Source organism: Marmota flaviventris, chromosome 7, assembly GCF_047511675.1.
Source record: "Marmota flaviventris isolate mMarFla1 chromosome 7, mMarFla1.hap1, whole genome shotgun sequence".
Classification (NCBI taxonomy): domain Eukaryota; kingdom Metazoa; phylum Chordata; class Mammalia; order Rodentia; family Sciuridae; genus Marmota; species Marmota flaviventris.
In genome coordinates, this window is record NC_092504.1 from 89,527,931 (window position 1) to 89,553,789 (window position 25,859).

The 25,859-nt window shown below is 41.8% G+C and overlaps 2 protein-coding genes across 5 annotated transcripts in view; one reads left to right on the forward strand and one right to left on the reverse strand.

Moving 5' to 3' along the window:
• The window catches only part of Rpl34 (ribosomal protein L34), a 535,705-nt gene that overhangs the window by 480,989 nt on the left and 28,857 nt on the right, over nt 1-25,859 (reverse strand). The gene's annotated exons all lie outside the window — the stretch shown is intronic.
• Lef1 (lymphoid enhancer binding factor 1) overlaps nt 1-25,859 on the forward strand; it is a 115,294-nt gene that overhangs the window by 88,016 nt on the left and 1,419 nt on the right. For 2 of the 4 annotated variants that reach the window (XM_027935450.2, XM_027935452.3), the window contains exons 7-11: nt 345-467; nt 1,487-1,649; nt 6,853-6,960; nt 11,546-11,594; nt 12,249-12,289. In XM_027935450.2, the coding sequence (XP_027791251.1) occupies nt 345-467; nt 1,487-1,649; nt 6,853-6,960; nt 11,546-11,594; nt 12,249-12,283 (478 nt within the window). In that variant the 3' untranslated portion in view covers nt 12,284-12,289. The remainder of the gene's footprint in view (nt 1-344; nt 468-1,486; nt 1,650-6,852; nt 6,961-11,545; nt 11,595-12,248; nt 12,290-25,859) is intronic. The other 2 variants (XM_027935449.3, XM_027935451.3) reach the window with 1 other exon arrangement.

Consider the following 25,859-nt stretch of genomic DNA (forward strand, 5'->3'; position numbering starts at 1 on the left):
AAAAAACAACAGAATGAAAAAAGAAAAATTCTTATTTGAAAATTGCTTTGCAAGAAAAATGATTTACTTTTTTCCTTATCATATGGCTTACTGCCCTCCCAAGAAAAATGTCACATTCTGCTATTAGTTTAAAAAAGTTACAGAAAATAGTAATATTTTCCATGTGAATTCAGGAAGAAAAAAATAATTATCAGCCCACTTTAATAATTATATTTAACATTCCTGTGCATAAAGATGTATTTCGCCATGTAGCCCGTTACAGTTGGTGGAATGTTGTAAAGTTCCATCTAGCTTGGCTACAGCAGCCAGCCATAACATACTCTTCTTCTTTTCCCTTCTTTTAGGTTTTCCCATCATATGATTCCTGGTCCTCCTGGTCCCCACACAACTGGCATCCCTCATCCAGCCATTGTAACGCCTCAGGTCAAACAGGAGCATCCCCACACTGACAGTGACCTAATGCACGTGTAAGTAGGCTTCTGGGCTCATCTGTGGATGAGCCTCTGAACATTCGCTCCCTCTCTGTTGCTGAGGCTTCCCCTCTCTGTCAGTTCCAACTTCAACATAGCCGTGAAGGCTCTGAAACTGAGGATAGTAAGTAGCTTGATGCTTGCCGCTGTGATTTGATTGTGAAATAGGAAAGGAGCACAGGCCTTAGAAGATCATGGAGACTTCCCCAGAATGGAGGGACATTCAGAACACCGGCATGAAGAATCCTGAGCTGCTCAGCCACTGGCCCACCAGTGAAGTAGAGGGAAGGGTTGAATGGACTTCCTTCTGGAAATACAGTGACCCTGACTGCAGACCCTGAGAGTATAGAATTCAAGGGGAAAGCTGCCAAGCCCAAGAGGCCCTACTGCTCCTCGGTTGTGCACATTGTCAGAGCAGGCCTGAATTACTTTCCCCTGGAGACGTTAGAAATCTCCATTCTGTGCTTCTGAATCTTCTTTTAGGGTCTGCAGAGGAGTGGGTGCTAGTGGCAGGCAGTGTGTGATATTCCACAAAGCCCCTTAGATGTATTCAAAGGCAACATGTATTTGTTTGGAAGTAGGGTCAGAAGCTTTGATTAGCTTCTCAAAGTGGTCCTTAGCCTACCCACAAAAGGAAAGATCACCTGTATGTGAGTTCAGCTTCTGAGGTGATAGAGGAATGGAGCCTCAGGTCCCTGAGTGGAGCACCTTCACAATTCCAAGTCCATTACCATTTGTGTTGTTCAATACATCTACTTCAGAAGGTCCTTATTCACAAAGAGTCACTAAGTGGATAAAGAGCTCCATAGTTTGGTCGTTTGCTACTCAGTGTTGCATCAAATGAGCCAAGGCTGTTGTCCCAAGTGGATGGTGCACTGGTGTTATAGGGGGTGGGGGTGGGGGATCCCCAGCCTGAGCTGAGCAGTGGGAACAGATGCTCTGCTTCTCTCCTCCTCTCTTGTCTTCCTTATTCCTTCTACCTTCTCCCTCTGCTCACCACCACAACCACCTTTCAGGAAGCCTCAGCATGAACAGAGAAAGGAGCAGGAGCCAAAAAGACCTCACATTAAGAAGCCTCTGAATGCTTTTATGTTATACATGAAAGAAATGAGAGCGAATGTCGTAGCTGAGTGTACCTTAAAGGAAAGTGCAGCTATCAACCAGATCCTCGGCAGAAGGGTAAGTGGCAGGATGGTATATAAATGTATATGGTGACCATAGAATGGCTTCATAGAATCGGCCCCAATTTAGTTACATATCAGGTAGTCACAGAGTGTATTTGTATAATGAGCAGGCATTTCAGGAAGTAATAACATTTGGGAGGATTTAGTGATATAATGTGGTGTAAATAACTTAGTTGGTACTTGGCACGCAGGAAACTTCCTGGAACAGATAACTGTTTTTACTGTCATTCTTTAAACAAATATTTATTGAGTGTCTTTATGTGCCAGGCATGATGCTTGGCATTAAGTAACAGTTGCTGAATAAAATAGATACAGTCCTTGCCTTTCTGGAGCATAAAGTTTTGTGACAAAGATATAGACATTGGACAAGTAGTCACTTAATAAGTCTGTAACTCAAATTGTGATAAATAGTGTATTATTGGCAAGATTCTGTGAGAAAGAACAACAGGCACTAGGGAAAGCCCCTCTGAGAAAATCGTTTTTAATCTGAAACCTGAGAGATGAGTAGCAGTTAGTGGAAGTGGGGGGACTCCCCAGCTGGAGCAGCATGTGTGCCAAGTGGCAGGGGACAGATAGCTCAAGCCCTTGGAGAGAGCAGCAGCGGGACCCATGGGAGACTAGGCCCACAGAATGGCCATTCCTTCCTAGACAGAAGCAGATCCATTCAACTGTGAGGATTTAAATGGGAGAATTTATGTGAACCTGTTTCTAGAAAGATTGTTCTCTGATTCTTAAAGTGCTATTGTGTCAGGTTTCCAGATTTCTTCTTTGCTTTTCATTCCTTTTTCCACCCAGGGTATGATATTTTTCTTAGCCCTCATTCTGTTATGAATGAGCCTGTAGGTTATAACTAGGCTAGATGCTCTAACATCCTTTAGCCAACTACTAGCCAAAAGACTTGGCAGCCCTTCCAAGTAACCTTTTGCAGGATTGAAAATTTTTAACTGGGTGTCTGAAGAACAGTGGAACAAATTTGAATTTATCTAACTCAAATTACATTTCACTATATATACACTATAATTTTAGAAACACTTCATCTTAATTTGTTGATGCTCTTTATGTAGTGTGGTAGCTTCTTAATTTATGACTCCTATGAGTTTGTTTTCACAACTTTTCAAGAAATCGATGATTAATCGAACATCCAGGTCAGGAGAGTCTATCCACCCTTGTGAAGCAGAGAGGATCACATGTTAGCCTTTGTTGATGATAATTTTTACTGGATTTGTCCAAACTTAACACATTTGAGCGTTCATAAAAGAATGTTGAGGAGACTGGCAGTGCATGTGAACAGGAGGGAAGCAGGTTTCTTGCATTATCAATTCCCACTGAATAACCTTAAAATGCAACTATTTCCAATCTGCCAGGCTCCAGGGTTTCCTGCATAGGGCACAGTGGTAGATTATAGTTCCTTTGGTGTCCTGGGTGAATGTCCTATTTCCCTATGGAATCTTAAACACTAAAGACAATAATTGTGATGGTTTCCCAAGCCAGTTCATAGCAAATGAGCATTTCCCCATCATCTTTGAAGAACTCCGCCTTAAAAGCCTAAAGGCCGAGGACCATTTTCCCTCTTTTTTAAAAGAAAAAACCAGAGGAAAAGAAGGATTAACATTTGTATTTCAGCCCATGTAACGCTCAGATTTTTATTTTTTTCTTCTTTGAGTTAAAGGCCCCCTGTCCTTCCAGTAAGAATTATTTTCCTGCTCAAGAGAATAAGTAAGGATATAATCTGGAGGTATGCTTCCTATTTTTAATGCACATTTCCAAAAATTGCTACTTTCTCAGCTCCCTGAACGATCCCCATACCCAAACATTATATCTGAAGGGATGGTTGTCATTTGGACTTTCTCTGTCTTTGATTTGGACACCTGTTTCTATTTATAGGCCTCTGAGAGCTCTTTGATTAAGATCAGGTTTTCTATTCTTCCATAACTCCCCTCTGGCAGGGCCGTTCTTGCTATCTCTTTAAAGTCCTGGCTTTAAAATCATGAAGTTTCACACTGGGGTGATTGGAATTCTTAAAAGTGATCTGAAATCCATCCCAGAATATTTTATCTTTGGATTTTTTAAAATCCATCTTTACTATATCTCTAAGAAATGTTTATTCATATGAATTAACCAGAGTTCTCCTAATTCATGTTATAAATAAAAATTGGACAACTATTATTTTAAAATAAATTATTACTTCTCAGACCTTTCAAACTATTACAGAAAGTCCATTTGTCACACATTTATTATCAGAATTCTGTGTGACTTAAAATTAAATGAGTGTTTTTCCCTACAACTTGGTGAAACTTGGACAATTTTTTGATCTTTAAAAATACTTTAACTCTATATTTTTCAGTAAACAGAGTAAGAGAAAAAGAAGCATTTTTAGTCAATTGTGTTTCAGAAATTCTTGTAAGGAAAGACCATCTTTCTAATCTGTGCTGGACTTTATTTTCAATGCAGAACTTCAACACCATTTTTTTTTTTTTTTTTTTTTTTTTGATACTGAAGATAGAAGCCAGGGGTACTTAACCACTGACCCACATCCTAGCCCTTTTTTATATTTTATTTAGAGACAGGGTATCACTGAGTTGCTAAGTGCCTCTCTAAATTGCTGAGGCTGGCTTTGAACTTGCGATCCTTCAGCCTCAGCCTCCCGGCACTGAGATTCCAGGCATGTGCCACTGCACTTGGCTCAACAGCATTTTTTTTTTTTTTTAATATTTATTTTTTAGGTGTAGATGGACACAACACAATGCCTTTATTTTTCGTGGTGCTGAGGATCAACAACATTTTATTTCCCACTTTTTGTCTGGTAAATTATCTTTTATTTGTGAGCAGGTTTTATGCAATAGAAATATCAGGGAGCTAAAAACAATTTAAAATGCAGACAGATAGGTTAGTTTGTGCCCTGATGCTTTCTCCTATGTTTTATTCAGTTTTATTATTTGGGGTCTTTTGGTCAACCTGAATTTCCTGCTTTAACTGAAAAATAGCTGATTGTTTGGGTAGAAGACCCAACCTCAGTATGTATTTTGGGAGTTGATTTTTATTTACAATCCCAGGTTTCTTCAGTGAGTTATAAAGCTGCCATAAGTTATATAAAACTCTATTAATATATTGCAGTAATAAATGATGTTGGTATGTAGGGAAATAATACTCATCAAATGAATGAACCAATTTAAAATGGAAGACTTCTTGTCTTTTCCCCCCTTTTTGGTGACACTTTGCGTCTTATTGGATCACATTTAGTGAGAGCGCTAATGGTATAAATACCAATGATCAGTGTTTTCTCCAAAAAAATAAAATCAAAGATGATCTTTTTTATTGTGTCCAGTTTGGTCGTTGCTTCCTGTGAATCTGCAGCACTAGGTCAGCATCTCAGATTTAGAAAAGCTGTCAGCTGCCTTGGCTTCACTCCTGCCCCAGACATGCCTTCTGGGGCTGGATTGGTCGAATTTGTTTAGTCCACTGCTGCAAAAATCTGTGTTTCGTGGAACTTTCTCTTTCAGGATTGTTTTTTATTTTCTGCCACCTCCCCAAAGGTTTCTTTTTCTTTCTTTTTTTTCTTTTTTTTTAAAACTGAAAGCTTATTACCTGATCTGCCTTCAGGCTTACACCAGATCCCACTCTGTCTTGCTTTTTAACTTTGCACTCTGCACTTCTAAAGCAATTAGAGAATAAATCATCCACTCTGTCCAACACAGAGGGCTGGCTCTTGAGGGGCTTTCGAACCAAGTGGACTCCTGGCGCTGCCGGTGGGCCCCGCTGCCTCTGCTCTGGAAACAGGAGTGGGTGTGGCAGGAAGGCACTTTCATGTGTTTTGTGAGATCAGCTTCTTGCTCTGTCGTCAAATCAGGACAGCAGGTGTGTTTCTTTTTCTGAAGGAAAGCTTCTTAGTCATACTGTAAGGCTGAATCCAGGTTGTTGAGGACTTCGAAAAAGCCTCCTCCCGAAGAATTTTTTCTCTCCTCAACTTCTCTTTCCTTCCCCTAGCCCACCCATACCCTTCTTTTCTTCCCCCCCCCCCTTTTTAAACCATTTAAAAAAAATAAGATCAGGGAGATTAAAATTAATAAGCACAATAGCTACGAATGGGAAGGAAGCAAATTGGAAGCTTCCCGTCTGAGAGCAGGGCAGAGCAGGCCGGCAGGCTCCCTGGTCAGCGAGGGTCGTGTGTGTGGGCAGGATTCAGGTCTCCTCTTACAGCCGCCATTGCCTTTGTGGCTTCACCTCGCTGACAGTGGATGCCCCAGGGCCCAGCCACTTCTCTTCAGAAGGTTCTGCCTGGGGAAATAGGGAAAATGCTTTAATGGTGTTTGCTAGGGACCTGGGGCAAGCTGTGTGCAAATGTACGCAAAGCCGGATGCAGATGCCCACCCTTTGGAATCCCAAACGGTGCCTTGCCTACATAAATTTGTTGCTTATGACGTATAAGCATATCAGTCATGTTGAAAAAAAGATTAGAAGTTTGAAGTATCAGCAGCTTCATTCTCCATCTTAGAACCTGCAATCTCAATCAAATTATAGATGGCAAAATAAACAGATGAGGCCTCTTGCCTTCCATCAGAGGAAGCTAAAACCCACAGCCCAAAGCGTGCTGGGCAAGGCACAATGTTGTCAGTGTTCTCAGCGTAGACAGTGGGCGTGTGTGCGAGCATGAGGAGACAGCGAGGAGATGGAGACAGGCTGACTTTTGATGTCTTGCCTGATACAGAGGATCATGTGACTCTGGTCCAGACTTTCCCTAGGACAGAGTGGGAGAGTCTGAAGAGAGGGTGTGTCTGAGGAGACATCTGGAAATTATCACATTTTGCTTAAATAAATGGTAGTTGGGCTTGGATACCAGAATATGCTACAAACGACGAATAAGGGGGAAGTCGGCTATTGAGGTTCACCAGTGAAAGTCCTTTTAATTTATATTGGTAAAGAGAAAGGGTGGGTGACAGAGATGACTGTACTTCGAACACTTTGATGAACTTTGATGTGTTTCATGTGATATTGGAGAACAGGATAGAAAAACCAAAGCTTGAGTTTCACTGCAGCCACCAGACTCCAAGTGGATCTGAGCGGCACTTGGTCTTCTGCCATTTAGAAATAAATAGAAGTTCAAGTGGTTAATATTAGCGCGTCTCAGAGTTTGAAACATGAAATATACTGTTGCTCTCTGGCTTATCTCTGTTCTTTCCTCCTTCCCCTTTTTGTTTCAGTGGCATGCCTTGTCCCGTGAAGAGCAGGCTAAATATTATGAATTAGCGCGGAAAGAAAGACAGCTACATATGCAGCTTTATCCCGGCTGGTCTGCAAGAGACAATTATGTAAGCCCCTCTCTCCGCCAGTGGCTGTGCTGGCGCTCATTCACTAATTCTGTCTTCTGCTTGAGAAGGAGTGTGTTTTAGGGTGTGTAAAATGCTGATACTCTTTCTTATGTTGGAAGGTAATGAATTTTATAATGAAGATTGTATGACATATTGCATTGTGAAAGCTTTGAAGGATCATATTTTTTGCTATGGATGCTAGTGCCTTTTTTAAAATAAAAATATAAACTTATCGTTAAAATGATAAAGATTAAAAAAAGAAAAGCCCATGATTTTTCCATGTAAAGCAAGATTAGAAATAACTACTTACATTATTCTCTAGTATATTTTCTTAGTTTTGATTTTTTACTTGGATATAAGTGTGTGGGGGTGTGTGTGTACATACATTTTGTGTCATGCTTCTCACTGTTATATATAAAAAGCATTTTTTATTTTATGGCATAGCATTTATGGATGTCAGTTTTCCATTGAATGAGTGTCTCAGTTTACATAATCATTTCTCCTGTTTTCAGACATTTAAATTGCTGCTTTTTTCCTTACAAATAATCCTACAGTGAACATGTCTATGCATAATAGGCTTTTTCCCTGCCGTATATAGGATTATTATTTTCTGTAGGATAGATTCATGGCAGTGTAAATGTTGAGTTAAAGGATTCCATTTTTTTCCCCTGGTGCTGGGATGGAACCCAGGCCTCACTCGTGCTAGGCAAGCACTCTACCACTGAGCTACGCCAAATTTTTTGTTTTGTTTGTTTGTTTTCGGTTTTTTAGCAATCTTTAAAATTTTGAGACAGGGTCCAAGTTGCCCAGGCTTATCTTGAACTTTATTTTTTATATTTTGGTAGTGGTGATTGAACTTGGAGCACTTTACCACCGAGCTACATCCCCAGTCCCTTTTTATTTTTTATTTTGAGACAGGGTCTTGGCTACATTGTTGGGATTGGACTCAAACTTGCAATCTTCCTGTCTCAATTTCTAGGGCAATATACCCAGCAAAGGAAATAAACATTTTAAAGTTCTTATACATATTGTCAGATTTCTTTTCAAAGGATTATATTATTTTATAATTCTTATAAGCATTTTATTTCAGATGACTGTTTTCCCATAGACAAATTAGGACTGTGTAAAAATTTGTTCTTACATATTAATGTACCCCCATGTAGGCTGGTGGCTTGGAAACAATAGAATGTATTGCTCACAGTTCTGGAGGCTGGAGAGTCTGAGACGAAGCTGGCATGTTTGGTGTCTGGGGAGGGCCACTCTAATAGTCTTGCTATAGATGTGCTGGGTGGAGGTGAAGGAATGCTCCAGGTCACTTTTATATGGGCACTAATTCCATTCTTGAGGTCTGTGCCCTAAACACCTGCAAAAGCTCCTCTTCCTTATCCTATCACTTTGGGGCTAGGATTGTGAGTTTGGAGGGAACACAGACATTCAGTCTATAGCAAGTCGAATGTTCCATGTGAGGCTACTGTTGGGAATGCCAGCCAGGACAGTCTTACTGTAAGTGGAACTGTCCCTTCAGAAAAGAGCAGGGACATAGTTAATCAGTATATAATTTAACTGGGGGTCACTGCTGCAGAAGCTCCTGTGGGGCTTGATTCCCACAGAGAAGATGACAAGGATGTATATCTAAGGTCATACATCCCATAAGAGAGTCCAAAGCTTTTTGAAAAAGCATGTAAACTTATTTGTGGAAATGGATTGCATGAAGTCTCAGCTTCATTCAGTTTGCTTTCTATAATGTGCTCTGCAGAAAAAGTCACTTGACTGGGTAGGATTTGGAGCTTAAACATTGGATTCAACTTCCACACAGGAAACAAGAGTCCTACTGTTCTCTACTTACGAGCAATAGCGCGGTCAGCTCACTGAGTTGTTTGGGTTGTTTTAATAACCACCATATGCTGATCGTCAGGAATTCCTTCTGTTACTCGTTAATCCTTACAACAGTCCAGTGGCATAAATACCATTATTCCATTTTTCAGGTGAGGAAATGAGGGGTTGGAGAGGTTAAGTAATTTGTCCAAGGCCGTGTAGTAGGTGGCTAAGCTGTAATTTACACCCAGGTCTCCCTGACTTGAGAATCTGCACAGCTTCCCTCCTCCTGAGTGGATTAGCTCCATCTCTCAGTGCCTTCTTAAGAAGACTGCTTAGTTGAAGAATTTTTGTCCCTGAACTGGGCTTCTGTTCTCTGAGCAGTAATTACCATCTCCCTGTGTAGAGCCTTTTCTATGCCCTTGAAGTGGGAAGATCAATCCTCAACCCTAAAGGGCTGCAAAAGTGTCGTCTTCTAATCCTGTCCTGGACATCTTCCGATGTGGTTTGCCTAGTGGGGGAGTGCTGGCCTTCCCCTGTGCCTGTCTGAGAGTTTGCCTTGCTGTGAATTTGTGTAGACTTGTATTGCTTGTTTAGTGTCTTTAAATTTTTGTTCTGATTCTTAAGTAATGAGTTTTAACATAAAAGAAGCACACATATTCTCTCCCTCTTCTTTTTCCCCATCTTGCTCTCTATTCTTTTCTCCCTGTACAGGGATAAAAAGAAAGTATTTTAAAGAAAGCTAATGTAATGTAATTTACCTTTAAAGCTTTTTTTTTTTTCCTATATAATTTTTAAAGGAAATTGTTTTAAATATGAAGGGAAGTCTCAGCTTCTTTCACATGATTTTTATGGAATAAAAAAACCTATCAATTATTAGGGTCATCAGAATCAATCAAGTGATAATGCTTTAGCTAACAGTATTGTTTTTAAAATAACAATACAGAAACAGAATCTAAAAGATAAAATCAAAGCATTTAGAGCCAGAATGCTATCCTGATCCTCACTGATATCATATTAAACACATACCTCAATGACTTAATATTAAAATGCCCTATTTTGTGGGATCAGAGATTTCACAATTACAATTTGCTTTTATGGCTTTGGCTAATAAATGAGGTTTTCATGAATCAACAGTGCACAAATTTTCTTGGGTGAGAGTAGCCAAAGTTTATCTTATTAGAACTTAAAATTCAGTGCTCCAGGCTTCCCAGTACTGGATATCTTATGTAATAATACAAAATATTTTTGTGTTTATCACAAATGAATTTTGGTTTTTGTGTAAGTTGACATTAGTACATCTAAACAACTTAAGTTCTTTTTGTCTACAGTAAATGCAGGTTCTCTGAGATGTTACTTGGGCATTAGAGGCATAACCTCAGATGATTGCTCTCTACCGTGGCCATGTCGGGGCAGGGGCGGCCAGGGCAGAACCCACTGTAGTGCCTGTGAGGAGGTCATGATCATGAGCTCGGGGTGGTCAGGGAGCCATTTCAGATGAAGAGTCACAGCTCTCTGCCAGAAAGGGAAAGAGAGAGGGTAGGGCAGAGACGTTCCCTACAAGAGATGACACTTGGGATGCATGTCAAAGAGCAAATGGAAGCTGGAGAAGAAAGTGCAGAAGAAGGTTCCATACAGGAAACAAGCTTATAGCAATTTTTAAAATCTTAAGTAATTCCATTTAAAAAGATGCACCTCTCTCTCCCAGAACACCTTCAATAATATTAAGGACGACTCTGTTACTTTTGATAAGCCATTTTCTAGGGTCACTGATTGTGGCCTTAGTGCTCATGAGGATAGGTTTTAGTCAACTTTCTAACGGATTAAGACAGTGGCCAGGTGACTAGAAGAAAAACTATTTTGAGGTAAATAAATATATAGTATATATGCACTTTTATAGAGCCACACAATAGATTCAGTACAATTTTAGTTTTATTTTTTGTTATTAGTTAATATGATTATTATAGGAGACACAGGTAGAGACATTGAATACGATATGTGTTCCCTGGTAGTTAATTGAAAATAGCTAATACAAATTGGTTATTTTATGAGTTACATTTTGAAGGGAAAAGTAGTGGTGAAGAAAAACAGAAAACCACTGTAAAGAGGGGTATAATTTTTAGAAATTTGTCACTGAGTTGACTTTGGAATGTATTTAAAATTGTATACATATCTGTTATTGTGTCTGTCTTAAGATGCCAGGTCTTTGGTTACTGGAAGTAAGTCTTCAAAATTCTCCTGAGTCTTCTCAGGTTCTCTCTTCTACCCTTGACCTTGGTTATGCCCTGCCTTTGCCACAGGGCTGAGGGCCCTGAGTTCCAGGGGTCTTTCAGGTGTACAGTGCAGTTCACAGCCAGAATTATCCCGAGCACTGCCAGAAGTAGGTTCTGAGTGTGATGGTTAGCAGGAGCAAGAATGCTCAGGAAGCTGCCCTTCCTTGAACAGTATGCTGTGGCCACAGCCCTAGGACATCAGGGAGAGAGAGAGAGAGACAGAGAGAGAGAGACAGAGACAGACAGACAAAGCAGAGATGAAGACGGACATACTGTAGACCACTCAGTGTCAGTGCTGATGGGGGTGAACTTGAAGCTGTAGGGAAGTCATTTACGCAGCACTGGCTCTCTCCATCTCGCACGTTCAGACTCTCTTCTGGACACCAGGAAAGACAATGAGTTGGCTCCACTCTTGGCCGCCTGCTCATACTTTCATATGCTGTTCATCCGTGTGTTCACAGTGTGCTATGACCTGACCACCTGCTTTCTTCTTCCAGGGTAAGAAGAAGAAGAGGAAGAGGGAGAAGCTGCAGGAGTCTGCATCAGGTAGGTGCCGCGACTCTCCCGTCGCCCTCACACTCCTGGCAGACCCTTGTGAAAGTGGCGGGCGTCTTCCTACATGCTGCTTTATTGTGACTGTTCTGTGTCATTCTTTAGCTCTGCTTTTCTTCCTTAAATTCTTGAAATATTTAGAAAGGCCTTTCTTTTGAATGTGGCTACGTAAAGGTACATGTAAAAACTCCTTCCCAGCCCTGTCACCTGGAATCCTGTTTGGGAATTATGGTTGGTTTTCCTTTTTTTTGTTTCCTTTTGCCTCTGTTGTCTGTGTTCTTGCTTTAACACTTCCGCTTTATTTATATTTGCATAACTCTTTAAAAACATGACTTTTTATGATGATTATACTACCTTACATTCCCTTGAGAGTCTTTGCTGTGATTTGGGTTTTTAAGACTAGAAAACATGATAATAGGGTTTATCTTTCTTGTGCATTGATTCACGGCATCAATGAGATCCTATTTTAGTTCCCCTTTTTCTTCCATTTAAAATAAGGCCACTACTTGTACCGTACAAATAAAAATGGCTGGTATAAGAACCAAAAAAGTAAAGCAAACAAGTCCACATGATGTTGTAGCTACTACGTATTTGGAATGTACAGAACCCTCTTCCATAAAAATTTGTTAAAGACACAATTTTCTGCAGGTACAGGTCCAAGAATGACAGCTGCCTACATCTGAAACATGGTAAGAACGACTCTCTGGTCCTACTGCTGACGTTAGCTATAAAAAGAGGCATTTGCTTATGAATCTTCTTGCTCATACCAATTTCATTCAGCACTGCTCCTGAAAGAGGAAAACTCCACCAAAATCGAATTAATGCTTTTAAAAGTGTGATGGTTTTTATACCGGCTATATATTTGCAATATAGTGTGCTTTTGATCTTTTCTATCCTTTTTGTCCCATTTATTCTTTCTCCATCCCTTTCCCCCTCTTTATTCCCAATCATTTCTTACTGACTAGTGGCAAATCTGTATGTTTAAAAAAAAAAAAAAGAACAAACAGCAGCCAGGAGAGGTGGCACACACCTGAAATCCCAGCAACTCAGTAGACTGAGGCAGGAGGATCGAAAGTTCAGGGTCAGCCTTGGCAACTTACCAAGACCCTGTCTTAAAATAAAAAGGGCTGGAGATGTAGCTCAGTGGTAGAGTGTTCCTGGGTTTAATTCAGTCCCCAGTACCAAGAAAATAAAAACTAGACAGTAAGCAAAATGCCACCCTACTCAGCAAGCCCAAGGCAGATCTGAGGAGCACCATACTAACCCTGCTCAAAGCTGTTTCCCAGTAGAGACTGTCAGTTGAAATGATATGCATATACTTGATTTATCTGTTGCTGGTGAGAAAGACTCATTTGCTTTATTTTTGTTGTTGTTGTTATTTAAAATTATGGCATGGGCACCCGTTTGATTAACTGTATTTCGGTTGTCAAGTGTGTTTCTTTATTAATAACCCTTATTTTCCTTCTTGTGTTTATACATAATATTCATTTCACTTCTTATTACTATAATTCTTTTATTTTTATCCACATGACCACTCACCCAGGGAATCTGGCTTTGCAAATTAAGGCTTGGTCTCTGTCACGCTTTGAACTTGCAGCATGTCTGTGTTTTCTCAGAGTAGCAGTTCCTTTCAAAGAAGTTACCTTTGATCCTAGCCTCTAGAAACCCATGTCCAGTCAGTCCTGGGGGTGCTTCCCTTCCAGGCCTTCCTTGGGTCTTGCCTCTCTGATTTGTCACTCCACAGCCCTTACCAGGTGCTCACACTTCACACTGGGACCATGGTCACAGCCTTTGGAGAATTGTCCTGACTCAGGAACTTTTTATCTGCCAGTTCATCCTCCATATTACTACCAGAGGTATTTCCTCAAACACAAACTGATCACTAACCCCTTAGAAACCATCAGTATTTCATGCCTGAGGGACACAGCACATGCCACTTAGCATGGCTGTACCACTACCCACCTCCATGGTCTTGCCTTTGGTCACTCTTGTTCTCTCTCCTCATTTCCAAAATAGCTCGTGAGACCTGTGCTCTGTCCATAGTTATTAGCAGTTCTCCAAATACATGGAAGGCATGAGCTGCCCCCTTGCTGCTCCCATACTTGGAAAGACCTGTTGCCTCTACCAAGGAATAGACGGACCTGTGCAGAGGACCCTAGGAGATCATCAGCCTGCAGAACATTTGGCTCTTGGCTAAACTAGGTAAAACTTGCCTAAGCTTTTAGAACTTAATCCTGTACTGACATTTCAAACAACTTCCTCATAGAAATCTCCCAACAGAGATTTCAGTACCAAATAGATCTGCATTTCAAATCATCTGTCTAAGCCATATACTTCAGCTTTTAAATCTTTTGTTTCCCTCATCTGTAAAATGGGAACAATGCTACCTCCCACCCTTGGTGGTTGATGGGTGATGAATGCCTCTGGTAGTAATATGTCTCTGCACACACTTGGAGCCCAACAGTTTCTTCCTCTTCCCTAGGGTCAGTGGCCCTCTCCTCTGAGAAACTTTCTTGATCTTCATTCTGGCTCCTCAGGTTTCTCAAATCCCATCACATTACCTTATCACAACTCTTCTAATCTACCCTCACTGTGCAAAACTCTCTTAACACCAAGTTAGCTGACTTTTCTCCCAGTGAAAATACCATCTCTTCACATGGGTGTCCATATAACACATCCAAAAAATAAAATGATCACAAATGATGACCACATTTAATTTAACTTACAGCTATTGTTTGGGGTCTTCTGCTGAGCTGGCTTACTTAGCTCAGGTTTTTAGGAGCACAGAGATGATCTTACCATAGCCCTCCCCAGGGGCTCTTCACCTCAAAAGGAGTCAATCTAGTAAAAAGCACACACTTTGTATTTTTTTTTTTTTATGTTGTCCTTTTCATTACTGACCTTTTAGTCCTTTCTGTGTCCTGCCTATACATGGAAGACCCTTAGCAGTGCCATGTGCCAAGGGCTGCTGCTTAGTGATATACTCCATGTTCTGTTTGCACCAGAATCTTTAAAGCCAACTATTTCTTTCACAAACCATGCAAAAATATACTTCAGTTCCTGAGAGTTTTATATTTGATTTGGTGTTCTTCATAAATAGCATCATTTATTTTGATGCAAAAGCTTCAGCTGAGTCTATCCTACATCCCGTGTGTGTGTGTGTGTGTGTGTGTGTGTGTATTACTAGTATTGAATCCAGTGGTACTCTACCACTGCGCTATACCCTCAGCCCTTTTTATTTTTTATTTTAGATAGTTTCTCTGAGTTTCCCAGCCTGGCTTCAAACTTGGATCCTCTTGCCTCAGCCTCCCTGGTAGCTGGTATTACAGGCGTGGCCCACTGTCCCTAGCTCACATACCTCTTCTTTGAATAACAAGTCATTGCTATGATTGTGTTTTTTTTTTTTTTTTTTTTTTTTGGTCACTTACTTTTTCTAAAGGTTACGGTGTCCTCTCTATACAGAAATACAAAGTCCCACCCCCCAAAGTGTTCTCATCAAGCCAGCAGCCACTGGGTGAGGCTCCGGTTGTGGCCTCCCTTCATCAGACCTCTAGCGTTCCTCTCCCTCTCTTTGCTGGGTCAGTTATGCACCCTTGTCCCCACACCATCCTGTTGTAAAGAGCAGGACTGGCAGTCATTCCCTAAGAATGATGAATCAGAGAGGAGCTCAGATTTGCATTTAGAAAGATTTCAATAAATTGGAAATGACGATTGTTCCTCTGCCCTTTTCTTTGTTTTAGGAATTCAGAAGCTTTTCCATGTGTGTAGTGTCTGGCTTTTTTAGTCATCATTCAGCATTGGCTGAGTATCTAGTAAATTCCAGGTAGAATTATAAGTCCTGGAAATGCAGCGCTGGATGAGTCAAAGAAGGGCCCTGCACCCCCTATGCTCACTGCTTTGCTGTGAGGATAGTGGATCAAAAATAAACAGGGAAATTTTAAGTGGCATAAGATTAAAAAAGGGAGTGACCTGGAGGTTTGCTTTATGTCGGTCAGGAAAAGCTCCTTTGAGGAGGGAATACTTGGAAATGACCATGGACAGTGATAGGGCATTCTCCTCTGGAACAGAGCAGGGCAAAAAACTGACAGACAAGGGTGAGACAGTGTCGTGCCGTGGACTGTGTAGACTGGGAGCAAGGCCCTCAGCCGTCAGCCTGGGCTTTCTTGGGCTTGAGCTCCAAGGTGAAACTTGGTGAGATCCCTGGCTGCTGCTCCCTCAGGTCCCATTGCCTGGTCTGCACTGCCTCCTGGTGCAATTAAGGAGATGCAGGTCTCCCTGTTGGCTATTTGTGGTCATCACTGTGAGTGGTTCTGTATAACCTTCCAGCATCGGTGGTCTTGGCAATGGCTCAGACGTGGTGTTGTTCACTCTCTGTACAGATCATCTGTGCCCTTTCCCCTCCAGAGTGGCTGCCTTGTGTCCTGGGGGCTCAGGAGTGTTAGTTTGGAGGTTTGGTTTTCACTGTGGAATATAGCTCCCTGTTTGCCAACCTACAGTACCTCTAGAGCTGACACCATCTTACAAACAAGCCAGGGACAGAAAAATGGTTGATCAGAATGAGTCCTGTGAGGAGTGAGGTGAATCTCACATTGCTGGTTTTCAGTTCTGAGGGGAAGATGGCAAATAGAGGTGAAGCTAAGGGAGTCCTGGGCCCAGCAGGGAGGAGACGGTGTTGAGAGGGTTTATCCTTCCATGTACACAGCGAAACTTAACCCTATCTTTGTGTCCTTGAAGAAAATTCCTATTAAATGAGAAAGATCTTTGAGCTTAGATCTCAGTATATATAGCTCAAATTCTTAAAAAAAAAAAAAAACCCTCTAAAACCTTGGGTCTCCATATCTTAAAGATATCTGGGTTTCATCTAATGCTCTCATGGTTCTGGGGGGAAATGCTGTTGCCGTTGCCTCATGCAGCCCGATGTGGAAGTTCACCTGTCAAGCAGATCCTCAGACATCCACCTTTGTTCCTATCTCCTTGTGTTTCTACTTTGTTGCACTAGAAGAATAGACACTCAAGTGAAGTCAGGTTGAAACAAATTCCGGTTAGCCCAGTGTCAACTTCCGAGAGACCTGTAGGATAATGAGTTCCATAAACATCACCCCCTAGGTTGTAGGTGATTCCCCAAGCTGTGGGATCTTTTGAACAAGCCAGATTCATCCTTTCAGAATTTTGGATTAATCATGGGATGCTGGGAGCCCAGGACCTTAGGGAATGAGAGTGCACACACTCCACAGTGTCTATTGGAATCACAGAAACCAATCATTTGTTTATTAGCTCTGCAAACAACCAGTGAGGGCCTCCTGCAAGTAAGGACCTGCATTAGGGGGCTAGGGATGTAGCTCAGGGGTAAAGTGCTTGCTTAGCGTGTGCAAGGCTCTGGGTTTGATCTCCAGCACTACAGGCAATTAAAACAAAAACAAAAAACTGCACTAGGCAGGGGAGCATTGGGGAATACTGCTAAGTGAGTGAGATCCTACCCTGCTTGGGGGATCCTCCAGTTCTTAAGAGATACAGACATATGAATGGATCATTATAAAATAATATATTTCATCCTGTGAATGAGTTTTATACAGCACCTCATATAAAAATAAAGAGAATTAGTAGAATGTAAGTCAGTGAGATCAAGGAAGGCTTCCCAGAGCAGATGGCACTGGGCTATGAGGTTGGGGAGGGATTGTTGGGTTCAATAGCACAGTGATCGAGTTGCTATGAGTTTCTAGTATTTTGATACATGTTTGATTTGGAACATATAACATCTCAAGAGATTGTCAGAGGCCAGAGATGATTATCAAATATTCAACTTCCATTTTTTTCCTGACTTAATCAAGATTAATAAGGAATTAAGCAAAGAACTAGAGATCTTGAAACATTGAGAAAAATGACCACTTGAGTAAAAAAACAGCTTTCTAAATCACTTTATAAATATTTCCTTTAGCAAAGCAAATACAAAAAGCTATCATCTCAAAATTACATAAATTGAAAAGATATTTTCAGATACTTTGATGTATTACCTTTGATGATGTAATATCAAAGAGTTAATTTAAAAGTAGAAAGAAGCTATGTTTGGAAGGCATAAAAATCCTCTGGTTAAACATAGAGACACACAGACACACCTTCACACTGTGTTTTTTGGCTTTGGCATAATCTTTATCTTTGTAGACCTGTTAAACTAAATGAAGAATTACAAGGTGTTTTTTACTAAGTAAAAAGTTGAGCCTTTTTTGCCCTGGGGCTGAGAGCTGTGTGGGAGAGCTAATTGCTGAGTGCAGTATAGAATACAGTAGGTAATTGTGCCTTGCTTGGATTTACATCTTAAAAAAAAAAAAATTGCTTGTAGCTTCCATTTGATGATGGTGATTGAGAACCTGATGAGGTGGTTGGGGCTTGGAACTTGGGGCTCCTGGGTTCCATGAAGCCTCCCACAGAGCAAACCAGTTGCAGAGTCGAGATAGACATCTGCACTGGTGGAAAGACTAACCTTGATGGTCTGCCAGGAGCTGCCCTGGACCCTAAGAGTTAAAGAGAGAAAATATTTCCAGTGGTCTTATTGAGGAAAAATGCTTATTTTCTATAAGTTTTGAGGCCCACCCTAGTAAGTTTGACACTTTTTCCTAACCTTTGCTCAGATTCTGCTCCATTAATATGAATGTCATAACCCACACTAGGTATCAATAAGCTCCTGCATGTCTGCTTCTGGGTTGGTATCTTTAGCTAGAAAACAAAGCTAAGTTTCTTAAAAACAGTAAAATTTGAAAGAAATTTAGAGGTAACAGGAGAAATCTTAAGGCCTGTCCCAACTAGAAAGTGAAAAAATGACATCCTGTGTTCCATTTTTCTTTTTATAACACACATAGGGAGCACCTGATGTGGAATTATTACTAAACAAGCAGAAGATCTCAGTGGATAAGAACTTTGGGGAAGGGAGCCTAAGTCTGGGATGGTTGGCTGTCATGTAAGGGAGAACCAGGTGTGGCATGCAGCAGCAGCAGCAGCTCCTTTGGGGCCCAGTTGGCATCTCATGGGAACACATCTGCACCCTATTCAGCAATGTCCTTTAAGTAGAGGCCCAGCCACAGGGCACCTTTTTCTGTCACTTTCTTATAGTAGTTAAACCCTACAAGAGATTGCTGGTATGTTTTTGCCTTGCTTAGGATTGCCAGCTCACTCTGCCCAAGAGATGGAGTTCTCCTAGCCCAGAGGGCTCCCTAATGACTCCTTCCTTGGGGAGGTTCCAGGCTGAAGGGTAGCTTACCTGCACCTTCCCTATTACACTTGTGTTTATAAATCCTTGTTGTTATACCTGTCACAGATTAGTAGAAAACTTGCAGAGAATCCACAAGGCAATGACACTTGATTAAATGTGCCTTAGAAAATTTGGACATCTGACAAGTAAGGTCAGACTTGGTCACATTGTCTTAAAAAGAGGTTGCAGCATAACAACACAGTATGGCTAGACTAAATTATGTGCAGGCTATATGTTTTCCAGTTCTGGAAGTTTGTTGAGGATGCTGTATATGCACTCCTATGATGGAGCCTTTGGATAGAAAGTTCAACCAGACCTCTGCTGGTGTCACCAATGGTGGATTTTAAACGTGTGTGGGAGTGGGGCAGAAAATTCCAAAAAGCAAAACTTGAACTTGCCACATGCTGAGCACCATGTGGAATCTGTGAGGTTGATGTGCTGTGGCCTCTCACCACCTCAGGGGTCCTCCATCTTTATTCTGTACTCATTGTTGGAGCATTATTTGCCTTGCATCTCCTTTGGGCACTATGTAGTTAGCATCACTATGTAGTGATGAATGCATCTATACCAAAAATGTACATACTGTTTTCCTTGTCATTATTGCCAAAATAATACAGTATAATTATTTTCATAGCATTTAAGTTGTGTTAGGTATTAAAAGCATCTAAAGACGATTTCAAGTTTATGTGAGGGTATTTGCATTGGCTGTATGCAAACATTATAAGCCATTTTATTTGTGGGACTCAAGCATCTGTGGGTTTGGTATCCATGGTGGGTCCTGGAACTCATTCAACAGTGGAAGCCAAGGGGTAACTGTACCAGAAACCTTTACCCACAGTAGCTTAAGGAGATGGGAGTATTGATTTTAGGGATACAGAACATCTTGCAGACAAGGACAATACAGTTGGGCTAGAGAGAGGCTTGGAAAGCTGTTCCTGCCGCTCTCTGAAAGTGACTTTCTCAGTTCTTGGAGCTGCATGTCCTGAGTTCCCACATTTATATGTTGTTATATCAATACTGCTTGGGAATCAATATCAATGCCTCTTTGGGAGAGGATGACTCTTTCAAATTTCACAGAAGAGAACCCAAATTGGGTCAAACTTGTCACCCAGTCCAGAATCAACTCGCTAGAAGAGAGGTCACATTGTACAAAATGGCTCTCAGAGGCGTACTACTTCTACTGTGGGTGTGTTGAGGTTGGAATAACTTAGAGGGAACTTGGGCAGTTCCTAGCATGTGTCTTTGATGGCTTACTGAGAACTGATCATTGGGGTCTGTCAGATTAGCAACAAGGCAGTTGTTGTATCTGGATAGCTGTGTGTTAATGAAGGAATTGAGGGAGAGTCATACATATTGGTGAAATTTCTTTTTTATTAAATGTCTTCTGCAGGATCTGTCAATTCTTTTTCTCTCCTTAATGATCAAGTGTGGTTAGCTGCCTTCAGAAACAGAAATAAGTAAACAGACACTCAGCAGGCAAGGCTGATCAGGTACCATTAAAAAAAAAACATACCTGAAGGGAGGAAAGTGCAGGAGACACAAAAGACCCCCTCCTTGAGACTCAGGATATTTGTATTGTTCAGAACTCCCTAAAAGTGAATTAAGATGCATTAATATAATTTATAGAATAAAAAAGGTTTTTTTGATGAATTTTGTTCATTAAAATGTTTTTATTGCTGAGCTGATGACTGGAACTCTGGGAAAATGATTTCCTGCTGGATCAAAACATGGAATTTTAAAAAACAATTTTGGATGCAACTCATAACTTTTGAGCACATGAAATTAAGTATTAATACTTCATGCCTCAATTTATGGGGCATATAATACACCTATAGTATATTCTAACAAGGAGTGTGGTGGGTTGCCACTGTTTTAAAATACCTCAGATAATGCAGAATTTTTAAAAAATGACTTTTTGTAATTTTTCTATGTCTCTCTGCTTTCTGGTACTATTCCCCTTCCACATAGGAATTTGTTCCCTCAGATCTGCTCTGAAGGTTTAGGCACCAGAAAATGAAGCTTAACTTAATATATAAGTTAAACAGCATAGGGCGCACTCTAGTAAGAGGGTAAAATGAGCTACTATTTTGTGCATGAATTTCATGAGGTGTCACTGACACCTTGAGGCTTTTTAGCTTCCTTTTTCTCCGCTACATTCTCTATAACTGAAGCCACCCAGAACTTGTGGGAGCTTTAGCAGATGCATTTCATCCCCTTTGACAGAATGAAAGAAAAATTGAAAGCAGTTCAGCTGAACAAGAGTGCTTACTTTTTTACTTAATTCATATTTAGCCTGAAGTTTTCTACATTTTTAGGTACAGTCTCTCTTCATCCCCTCAATGCATTGAGGCCCTTAATATCTCCATCTTATACATGAGGAAACTGGGGTTTTATGTCTGAGTAACTTTTCCAAGATAACCTGGTAGAGCCAGGATTCCCACCTGACCCAGGACCATCTGCCCTAAGGGTTCCCCTCCCTACATTATTTGTGCATTCACATATGCATGTGCACACGCACGAAAGCAGAAATACTGTTTTGAAAATAAAAGGTAAGAATGTTCTGATCCTGTTGCCTCATTTCTAGGAAGTGTAGTTAGCGTCTTTCCTGTGGGAGAACTTCCCTTACACTGAGAGAAATGTGGACTGGATAAAGAATTTGGAGGTGGGTCTGCCTAGTTAGTTGTCCTCTTGATATGCTTTGAGGCTGTCTTATTCAGAAGTCTGCTCAAGAACATGGCTTCCGTGTCTGGTGGTAGGAGAAGGTAGTAGGTCTGATGTCCTGGAACCCTCGCCTCCTCATAGGCTGTACATCCTATAGATGGATCAGGACTATCATAGATATGGATGGAAACCAGAAATTGCCCTGGAGTTGCAGTCTGTCTGTCACAGGCCTATTTCAGTCATCTCGACATCACTGATGGTCATAATTCACTTGTGAGTAATCACAGGGAGAAAGCTTTGTAGACTCTGTCAACCTAAGTTTCCATCTGACCTGAATCCAAGGACAGGGCTAATAGTCCCAGCTTTTCTCCCTCCTCTGGCTTCTGGAAATCTGCTTCAGAGCTCTGTGGTTAGGGACTGACTGGTCCTGAACATGGGGCTAAGGACTAAATCAGCTACAGAAACAAAACTTTTTTAACCTGCATCACTAGATGTTTTCATTCTTCCTTTTGTCAACCACTGGATCATGTTACCGCCAAGGAGCTAAAGCTGGCTTGTGTAGGTTATGGTTTGAATCTTAGGAGATTTATATTTCAAAATTTACTGAAGTGTTTGGTTCTCTTTATCACTAGCTTTTGATCAGATCGTGATATCTGGGGGTGGCTGCAGTGTTCTAGATATGTATCACCTCCGCTAGCATCAAGGTACTGTGGCCTAGTGATGGACAGACAGAGGGAAGGTAGGAGGAAGAAAAGAAGAAAAATGAATGATAATTTAGCGCCCAGATACGGTGGCAAGGATCTGCCACCTGTTGGATGGATGACTTAGCAAGTTATTCAGCTGCATGCAGGCTTGATTTCCTTACCTGTAAATGGGTATGAACATGCAGAGCCATCCTGGTGATGACATGAAAATCGTTTGTGTGAAGTCTGTGTCCCCATGCCTGGTGCATCAGCACTCAGCAGACACTGTTTTTCTTCCTCTTTACAAGCTTCTCATAGATGAGGCCACCTTGAAGTCAACAAGGCAAGTGGCCCAAGTGGAACCAGGAGGCCTGCAGACTGGCCCAGCACTGCCATTCCATGGGTCTCCTTGGGCCAATCACTTTATGACCTTAGGCCTCCACTAAAAGGACAAGATCAGACTGGCTCTGTCATGCCTGTTTCCCGCTCTGGAAGCCTGTGCTTCCCTTTCTTCACACACACATAACATTGTGCAACAGAGGAGTTCACGCCCTTGGATAACAGGCTTTTGTCAGTTTTCCCCAAGGCAGAAAAACAGGCAGTTGGCATGAGGTGTGTGTTGTGCTGCTGTGAACCAATTCTTGCAGTTAAAATCTGTCTCTTCACCTCTCACAAAACTAATCTCTATCTCTCCTCAAATTCCATGTCATAGCTAAGAATATTTTCAGGTTCCTGCTCCCTGCTAATAGCAACTGGGAGTGAAGTGGAGGGGGAAAAGGCCTTTTATTCTAACTCACTTTTTTTTGGTTCCTCACCAATTCTGAACAAGTGAAATTATACAGTATTGTGGCAGAAGTTGCATTTTGTCTCCAGAGCCCCGCTCTGCTGCGCCTGCCAGGCCAGCAGCCTCTGTTGACCCAGTGAGCCCCAGGGGGTGGGGAATGCTGGGAGACCTCCCTATCCTGCCCACCTCTCAACCTCAGGCTTCACTGGTAAGCAGAAGACAGCCTGGGGAGGCTGGGCTACAAGACCCCCATAATATGGTCTGGCCAGCTACTCAGTTTTGATGGAATTTCCCCCTCCCCCTTTCTTCACTTCTTTTTTGTCAAGGCCTGAAAGCTGGGGGTCAGTGCTCTTCACCTCCTCGAAATGGGTCTACCCTTGAAATATATGGATTTGCCTGCACCATTCAGGCCATGCTTGGATTCCTGGTTCCAGTTGGTTAGTGAGATGTCTTGCCAGTTTTGGAGCATGGTCCAAAAGCAGTAGGGTTCCAGTTTGGGTTGGGGACCTGTGCTTAACCCACGGCATAGATGGTCACATGGTGACTTCTTGTGGAAGGACTCTGGGCCTTAACATACAGAGGATGGGACTTGCTGCTCCCCCTTTGAAGCCAACCTGCAGCCAGAGCAGTAATTGATGGCTTTGATGGCATGGACTTTGCTGGTAGGTTGGGCTGTGTTGGGGCTTGCCTGGCCCTGCCCAGCCCCTGCCACAGCCCCTGCCACAGCCCCCTACTGAAGCCTTACATGTGGGAAGTCTCCAGTCTCCGAGCCTCATGCCTGTGGTTTCTCGAAAAGAATCTTGGTTTGAGCCATTCTATATCTGTCAGACAACACTGTAAAGCCCCATTTCCCCCATCTGGAGGTAAGAGTGAGTCCACCGTGAGGACCCTGTGTCTCCACAGAGTGACCAAGGACAAACTGCCTGTTGGACAGCGAGCACATTTCTTCACTGCTTTTTTAAGCACTGGTTCACCACTAGCAAAGTGCCCCTGGAGGGAATGAGGTGATTTTTGGAAGGCAGTGGAACAGAGGTTCTCCAAAGCCAACTTTTCATGAGGATTTGCAAGGTGACACTATGGAATGATGAAATAATGGGTGCAAAAATGTGATTGTAGAAAGGAATGACTTTTTAGGCAAGTTGCCGTGTTTGTCTTAATTATGTTGTCATTTATACTCAAGAATGGGGGAAGGGAAGCATTTTTAGGTGTGAGGCAAGGAGTCAGGAGGATTCTGGGTAAGTAGGAAGCATCTGGTGTTATAGACTGGGAAGTGTAAAGCTCTGATTCAGAGTAGGGGTCCCAGCAAGTCTGCCGCAGAAATATCAGTCAGCCTGCAGCTGAGGGTAGGGACAGACCCTCATGGAGGGACAAGTTGTTTCAGTGACAGGCCTTCCTGACTGTGAGTGGCTAATTTTGAATTACAGCAGCTTGTTTCAGGCCGAAAGCCCAGGACTTCAAGGACATACCTTATTTGGAAACTCAACATTTTCATGTCAGAGAGGACAGCCTTCCCAGGAAGGACAACCTGGACGAAGCCTTTGATAATCTGTGATGCAAAAAGTACAGTGTAAATAGGAATCTGTGGGCAGCCCCACTGCCCATCTCAAGCTCTGCTGAAGTCCTTGGAAAGGTGGGGTCCTTGGGAGCTCTTTGATCCTCCTAAGTGAAGAGGGATAGGTACCCCCTATTCAGTTAAAGAAAAAAAAATGCTGTACTATGTTTTCTGTCTAAACAAAGGTTAATTTTAAAGAATAGGAATTAGAATTGTCACCGAAGTTCACCTCCTCAGTTGAGACTACTTTCTCGTAGCATTCATTTTGTTTTTATTTCAGTAGCTACCCAGGTACACAAATAGTGTCTTCACATTTCAGATCAGGCATTTTTAGAGACACTGCTGGTAGTAATTGCAGTAATATTAGAGAACATGCTCACAGGCTTGGTGTACTTAAGGTATTTAAATGTCTGGGGCAAACTATTGCTAACAGCAGCCCGGAGACAGATCCACAGCCCATCTGTAGATCATTGTCCTGTGGAAGAGCCTTCCAGAGTTGTGTGTTCATTATTAAACAAAATCATAGCTCCTTTTTGTTTCTCCTCCAATTTCTCTTTACATGCAAAGCATACAGAAGCCCAGTCTTATGTAGAATTAATTGAGAGGAAACTTGTGCTTGTACTGAGGATGCCACCATAGTGAGAGATGGGCTCATGTGAGGTCATTGCGGACTCTGGATGAAGTGCTCTACCTTCTCTGGTCCTCAGTGGCCAGATGGAGCCATGGGGGAATGCTCTGCGCTGTGCCATAATGTTCTGTTCTTTTGCTTTCATCTCTTCTCCTTATGTTAAATTTTACTTTTCATCACTTTTTAACATCTCAAATCATTATATCATTTTGAGAATGGGGTTTTCCTTTTTGAAAGTCATCACTGCCACCAGTATCTAGCAACAGTTACTTTAAAATATTTGCTGAGGGTCTGTTCCCAAGCTAACATTAGAGAAGTTACAGGTTATGGGGGGGGGGGGGGGGGGAAACAGTCCTGAGGATAGCATCACCTGAAGGAAAAGTGGAGAGGTTTACGTGCCTTGAACTGTGACTGAGTGGACACAGTACATCCAGTTTGTGTTGGGCTTGCTATTGAGGGAGTTGGTGACACATCTGATAATTTGAATCTGTTTTAGTCCTGCGTAGAATCTTACAATGGCTCCCCTCAGTGGACTGAAACCACCAAACACTTGGGAAAAAGACAAACCTTTCCCTGGTTTGGCTGTATTGCCCACCTTTCCAATTCATGTTTGGCCCCTTCCTATTGGTGTTTTTAAATGTGTTATGTAACCATGACCCAACATTAAATACCTCTCAAGTCACATCCCTGTACATACACATACGTGGA